Source organism: Sardina pilchardus, chromosome 18, assembly GCF_963854185.1.
Source record: "Sardina pilchardus chromosome 18, fSarPil1.1, whole genome shotgun sequence".
NCBI lineage: Eukaryota > Metazoa > Chordata > Actinopteri > Clupeiformes > Clupeidae > Sardina > Sardina pilchardus.
The window spans coordinates 21233943-21241442 of record NC_085011.1 but is presented as its reverse complement, the minus strand read 5'-3'; the positions used below and the strand labels follow the sequence as shown (position 1 = coordinate 21241442).

Genomic DNA, 7500 nt, shown 5'->3' with positions numbered 1-7500 from the left:
TTAACCGAAACCTCACGCTGGTCTCTACAGCCGTGTGGTCTGCTGGGGCCTCGCTCCATTAATGAAATGGCTTCCCAGCTCTTAAAACCCCTCCATGGGTGAGATAATGGCTCTCCCACCAGACTCCCACTCCGGCACATCCAGTTATCACAGAGGCAAGAGTGAAGATGTGTTAATCGAAAGCCACAGCTCAAACGTGAACGCAGGAGTCGTGCACCACCTCCCCTCTCTTGTTGTATTCCGGTGTGCCGGCACAAGACCTCTCCCACATCCCCACACCAGGCTGTTGATTGCTTCTCTCTCAGGGAAGGCTTAGATTAGAAAGTTTGTGCCGATTAGATAGGCATTTTCTCTAAGCAACTAGCTGACTTATGATCCAAGGCTTTGAAGGGGAGCTGTTTTCTTTCTAGCGAAGACATGTTTTTGCGACAACATATTGTGTTGTCTGGCTCGTTGTTTGTTTTGTCTGGCTCTGTTGTTTGGAGTGAAAGGGAAAAGGGGGAGAGGAAAAGAGATGGAAAATGTGATGGATGTCTGCTTCTGCTCAACACTTTTTACAGTAGAGGGATTTGTGAGAGGATCAGTGCCCCTCGGGGGTTAATTACTGACCTGTGGGCTCTCCACACCCCCACGTTCCCATGGTCTGCAGGGCCAGGCCTGTGGCCTTAGATCCCAGCCCTGGACCTGGGCCAAGTCCCTCTCAGACACACATACCCACACACACACACACACAGGCGCACACACGCACCCACATGCACACACATTCGCACACACAGACAGACACACACACACACACACACACACACACACACACATTCACACACATACGCACATACACACACACTTGCATACCCTTACTGAAGCTCACATGGGGCAGTCTATGCTCTAATCCCCCCGCTGTATTTTGTTGAAGCACACAGGAGCTAATTTAGTCCAAGCTTGATAAAGCCGGCAAATTAATAAGTAAGACCTTATTAAAAAAGGGGATCTAATGGCACCATTACCGCATAATGCATCTATAATATCCACCACTTCAACCTGGAAAAGCTATAGTGGGCACTTTCTTTAGACACTGCTGCAGTTCCCCTTTCATGGTACAGTAGGAATAAAGTAGAGCAGTCAAGCATTACGAGCTATTCAATCATCTGCGAGAGAATTGTATTTTTTTTTTGTCAGTCCTTCTTTTATACTGAGAGATGTGAGTACATCAAGCTCATCGCTGCCCAACAGGCTCATGTCTGCCTCACAGAGTCTCGTAGATGCGCGAATGAAGAGAGCTAAAGCTAAAAATGAGACGCGATTTCAAAGTTTTGGTCAACACAGCCCCAGTGGGCCGTTGTCCGAGTTTCGCCTTCTGGGCTGCCACAGTTCATCTCCTTAAGTGTGTTTGCATCACGGCAGTTCATGTCGTCATTGTTTCCATATGAAAGGCTCTTTAGATTATGGAAAAACAGACGCACTCTCTCTTGCATCAGTGTTTGTGTTTTTGTTTGGAAAAAGCCTAAAAGGGCCACATTTTAGTTCTGGCTCTTTTTCTCACTCTCCTGCCCTCCTTTTTTCATAAAGAGGGCTGTGTGTGTGTGTGTGTGTGTGTGTGTGTGTGTGTGGGTGTGTGTGTGTGCGAGCGTGCGTTTGTGTTTGTGTGTGTTTGTGTGTGTGTGTGTGTGTGTGTGTGTGTGTGCGTTTGTGAGTGTGTGTGTGTGTGTGCTTCCTCTCCGCCTCCGTAAAATGGAGCCTGGAGCTTGAGACTCCTCTCTCCTCCATATAGGAAGCTCTCCCTTGACTTGAGATGACCCTGCCCTCATTGTTCAAGGACTTCATGTAAACTTCAACAAAGACTCAGATGAATTGAACCTTAACCTCACCCTATCCTGCCCCTTTACACACACACAGACACACACACACATAGACACACACACACACACACACACACACACACACACACACACACACACACAGACAAACACACACACACAGACACACACACACGCAACTCATTATAGTGAGAAGGCCCTCTAACCCTCTCTGTCCTTTTCCCCTCTCTTGTTTTTATTATTCTCCGTCTCCCAGATTGTGACTCGGGGCTGCGAGACCTCGGAGATGACTCTGCGGCGAAACGGCCTGGGTCAGCTGGGTTTCCACGTCAACTTCGAGGGCATCGTGGCCGACGTGGAGCCCTTCGGCTTCGCCTGGAAGGCTGGCCTGCGGCAGGGCAGCCGCCTGGTGGAGATCTGCAAGGTGGCGGTGGCTACGCTCACCCATGAGCAGATGATTGACCTGCTCCGCACCTCCGTCACGGTCAAGGTGGTCATCATCCAGCCCTACGACGACGGCACTCCCCGCAGGTTGGTGTCAGAACCCCACCTCTCATCTCATCTCATCTCATCTCCTAAGGGCTGTGGATTGCAGCGCTACCCATTTCCACAGTGATGTGTCTCAGACTTAAAGCCAGCAGCGAAACGCACCCACCAAGCTTCCCCTTCCTGGTCTGTTGGTCTAGTGGTTGGGGAGAGGCTCCTCATTTGCTTGTATGGAGCCAAAACGAATACAATACGGTTCTCTGAATGAGAAATGAGAAATGAGAAGCCATTCTCGAACGACAACATCGATCTGAACATCACGGTGTGGCCTTATATAGGCCCGTGAAAAAATACCTGGAAACAAGTAATTGGAGATTGGTTCAGATCAATGGCGTCATCCGATTATGACTTCCCATTGATTAATGTCAAGTGAACTCGACTGAAACAAAACCCGACGCAAACAGGGGGAGGCGGTCCCCTACAAAAATCCCTGAATCAGGTGATTGGAAATTGGTACGATGTTCATCAATGAAGTCATCCGATAATGACTTCCCATTGGGTTAATGTGAAGTGAGCTCGACTGAAACCAAACCCGTTGCAAACAGGGGGGCGGTGGTCCCCTAATGAGCCAGCTCTAATGCAGCGAACAGTGTACGCCAGCTGGGCTGAGCCGCTAACACACATGGACAGTCAGCAGTTTTCATGCTAATGACAACGAGGCCGCCCGCTCTTGATTAATGAACGAACACGTCTTTGGTCGGCGTCGTCGAACGGCACAGACCGAGCAGCAGATTGCTGTTTATGTGCTCTCAGGTCCTTGTTCCGCCAATTAGGACAGAAGTGTTTGGTTTCTGGAGGGAGACATCCCTATGCTCAACCTGGCAAACTGGAGTGTTGTCTCTCATAATTGAGGGAGTAAGTCATATTTCAAACACAGAGCTGACAGTTCAAGAGCTTGAAAGCATACTAGTAAGCTTTTGGGGAGACGTTATGTCTGGCTCCTTTTAACTTTTCAGACGTACGTTTTTCTGTTCAAGTACAGGCATTAATAAGCACATTAAAAGAATATAAGACTACTATGTTTTTTTCTGTTTCCTGTTGTTTTCTTAAATCTGGATTTGCTTGATTTCTTGATTTAAATGAATTAGTCTTCATAAAGCATGGTTGGTTCCAGCAGCAGGAATGTGCGTAGCTGAAATATTCATAAGTCAGCCTTTGAGTAGCTGAGGGAACACAGCGTTTAAAAGAATGATCCGCTGTCAAGTTAATGCGAAATAAATCGAAGTGACCAAATCTCATCATGGCATAATGATGGAATCAGGATACAGGGTGGACATGCAGAGAGGCGAGGGTGATGGTGTTGTTAAAAGAAATTAAATGCTTTCCACGCAGATTATCTAACCATGGCCGGGCCGGGCCGGGTGCCACAGTGTGGAGTATATCTACGGAGCGGAGCTGAACCGACCGTAATCCTCTTAGAGTGATATGTGATAATACACGGCCATGCCATCATAATCTCCATTTGCACAGAGGCGCACAGACAAAACAAACCTTCCATAAATACTGTATGATTACATGCACACTCAAAAACGCAGGCCGGTCTCCATAACTGTTCCAGTTCTTCTCTTCTCAATGTGCAAATTGGTTTGATTTAGACCACTTTAGAGGCACTACTAATTGTGAGAACCTCGGCTGATAAACAAATGGGGGGGGGGGGGGGCAACATTATCAAAAATTATCTAGTTGTTATCTCACGGCATGCATCTGGAAAAGACTTGGTCGAAAATGCACCATGTACCCCTCTCAAGGGCTAGCATTTATTTTTATCTTCTTGAAGGCTTTAAACGGGTCAAAAGGCCGTGACTCTTTTTGAACCACTGTTGGCATCCTCGGCTACAGTAGAAGTGGGATTAGCGATGCCAGTCACCGTCCACAAATCCTGTAAGGAGCGCACCACTTTGCGTTATCTGAAGGCACTTGTTGAGGGATCTCATCTTACTGGTCACTTTTCAAATCGCAAAAGCCAGAGGTCAGCCAAGGAATCTGAAGGGTTCTCCAGACGGCCCCCTCTCCCCTTCAACGCCAGTTGAAAAGTGTCCCGGTCAACAATGAATGCTCCAGTTTCACCACATCACCATTATGTCAGTTAGAAGGAATCTGTGGGAAACTGGAGGTGCTGACCGCTGCTCGAAGGATAAAGATAAAAACGGTCAGCACTGGAACAATGGGATGAGGGCACTGTGCCCTTCAAACTACGACCTTGACTAGAAATAGCCAAAGTAGGAAAACTCCTGAATGGGAGACAAGTTTGCAGCCAAGCATGAAGCCCTTTGAGGAAGGCCATTTTGATTTCTCTGCTCCCCTCCTCCTCCTCTCACAAAATGCTTTGGCCTGTTTTTTTGTTTTCATTTAAAAGCCGATGTTTTGGTTGTCACCAAGTCCAGAGTCCTGGAAAAGAAACAGAGCATATCTTGCTTCCTCAGCCTTTTTCCCCCCCTCTATGTCTTGTCCAAGCTTTAGGATTTATTTGTGCTAGCTGCTAGACACTTGTGCCTTTTTAAGGTTCTTCTGGTGGTCCAGCTGCAGCTAAATGAGATATGGCTCTAATATTAGGCAAGCGTAGAGAATAGATTATTTTCACTGGAGAAGGATGTGGGTTTGACCTTGTTCAGCGTGAGAGCCTTTTCTGTTGTCACTCTACTGAAAGCTTTAAACATTTGCACTGCTAGCCATTGATCAAGCTGATGTTAAAAAAGCGGGTGAAGCTGTCAGTTTCTTACAGCCGGACACAGCTATTAACAACATACTGCTGTATATACTCTACGTCAGCTGTATCTATCAGTTTAGTCGTAGCTCATCTACATGTTCAAAGGTTACAAGTAAGCTAAACATTTAAGGGGGTCCCCAAGGGCGTGTGTGTGTGTGTGTGTGTGTGTGTGTGTGTGTGTGTGTGTGTGTGTGTGTGTGTGTGTGTGTGTGTGTGTGTGTGTGTGTGTGTGTGTGTGTGTGTGTGTGTGTGTGTGTGTGTGTGTGTGTGTGTGTGTGTGTGTGTGTGTGTGTGTGTGTGTGTGTGTGTGTGTGTGTGTGTGTGTGTGTGTTCCTTGACTGTATAAATTGTGTACATCTGGTCAGCTGGTGTTTTGACTGAAGTGTGCTTTATGTCCCTAAGATCCATCTCAAACAAATCTGACCAGCAGGTTTCTTGGGAACCCACAATCACTTCCATTTCCTTTCCAAAGCACAGTCTCTAACCATTAGTTATAAAGCGCTCTGGTCTAAATTTAGAGTCTTGCTGCCTGGGAATTATGTACCAATCCTAAATCCGCCATCCAAACTCAGTTTGTTAATGACCACATTCCAAGTGTATGAAAGACAACTTTTATTTCTGCCATGTTTTCCATGCTATGATGGGTTGTTGTTTTGTATTGAAATTTCAAAGACTTTGTAGAAACATTGTTGCTACTAATCACATCACAATGATAAGAGGAGAGAAGGAGAAGACGGTGACTAGAAACCTTGTGTCTCTTTGTGTGTGTGTGTTTTCCATAAGGCATATCCAAACACTTCATAATCACTTCGTCATGGCCATCCTTACATTGTGGTGTTGTCAGTCAGCATTCCAAACAATAGTAATGGTGGCCAAAAGTTAACACAGTAGGACTGCACCTATCAGCAGGGGGTCTTCAATGTCTATTGATGAAACGTTTATTAGCGGCAAGCAATGGTAGGACCTCTACTTTTGGCTCAGTTGGCCATGAGAACAAAATTAGGTCTCCTTTGCTCTCTCCCTCTCTCCCTCTCTCTCTCTCTCTGTCTTTCTCTCGCTCTCTCTCTCTCTCTAAAAGCATGAGACCATTAAGTATATGACTTCAGGCTTTTCTAAGCATGTGTTTTGCCTCAGTGACGGAACAGAACTGTCATGTGTATTTAAATGTGAAACTAAGAGCTTGATCAGTTTGACGGAGTGGCCAGTTTATTGGGGAAATGCGCACCGCAATCTTCCGGCCTATTACAACACGCACACTACGCGAGCCTGCGCGAGCCAAGAGTGATAAATTTGTCGATTACACTATCCAGCGCAGCTTGGCGCGAGAGCTCCTATCCACAAATTAGAAACGGGGCCTTGTGAAATTAACCATTTGGTGTTTATTAAGCCGTGAAAAGAGCTATTTTTAGCCGCGGCGGGCGGCTATCGCTGTGAGCCCCCAGCGCCTGTGACAGAGCTCCTCATAATTTCCCCGTGACACCGGACTCGGTACGAGGCTGGAGGTTCAGTGTGGTTCTTGGCAGAGGAGGCTGGAAAAGGCAGCTCCATCAATCCTGACCGGCCCAGTGGGTTGGAGAGAGGGGATTTGTTCTCACACCCGGGAGGATGGGGGGGTGGTGAGATTGGGGGATTGGGGAGGGGGGATACAGTCTCCCTCTCTCTGTTAGAGCCTTTCCCAGTGCTGGTGAAATTCCATCGGGCCTCCAGCACTGGCCAAGTCCTCTGCTCTCCTGATTCGACGGTGTTAGCAAAGTGATTCGACAGCGAGTGTGGAGCAGATTATTTAGTTAAGTTGCCAAGGACTACACGCTCAAAAGAGCTGTTGCTCCAGCCCTGCTTGTACAGTAGACCCGATATTGCAACAGTGAGTGCACGGACACATGGAAAACTAATAAACTACAGTCAAACCCTCGCTCCTTGGAACCCTGTGGTGACAGTTTGGTCAGTGATGTGTCCAAGGAAATTACTCCTCCTCCCCACCGCCGCCCCCCCCCCCATTCCAACCCCACGTTAGGAGGAGTCAGGGAGTTGGAGGCCTCGTGTGGCCCAGCCCAGCGACAGCGCGGCAGCAGCCCGGGTGATCCTAAACGGAGCCGATGAGATGCGAAGGGCAGCGCGGGCGCGGCGGAGACCTTTTCCCGTCGACGTCCTGTTGACACTGCTTAACCCCTCCTGAAGTTAATGATGTACGGCAAAAGGGCTTGAGGGATACACACTTAATCTGTTTAATGACTGCGTTAGCACCCTCCTATCAAGCACTGTGAACTGCCGTGCCGGAGTATTTAGCGAGTGTTTGCGTGTTGCTCTTTTGACACGGTGTTAATGCTTGTTGATAGTGGCAACACACGAGGGGTGCAGATGAATATATCTGGGTTCTCCAGGGGAAATTATGCAAATGTATTCGCCATCCATGGTTAGTGAGTTGCTGTTGTT

The 7500-nt window shown here is 47.7% G+C and overlaps 1 protein-coding gene across 1 annotated transcript in view; it reads left to right on the top strand.

Moving 5' to 3' along the window:
- LOC134064123 (signal-induced proliferation-associated 1-like protein 2) overlaps positions 1–7500 on the top strand; it is a 72838-nt gene that overhangs the window by 27168 nt on the left and 38170 nt on the right. Inside the window, exon 9 of the mRNA XM_062519931.1 lies at positions 2071–2345. Within this exon, the coding sequence (XP_062375915.1) occupies positions 2071–2345 (275 nt within the window). The remainder of the gene's footprint in view (positions 1–2070; positions 2346–7500) is intronic.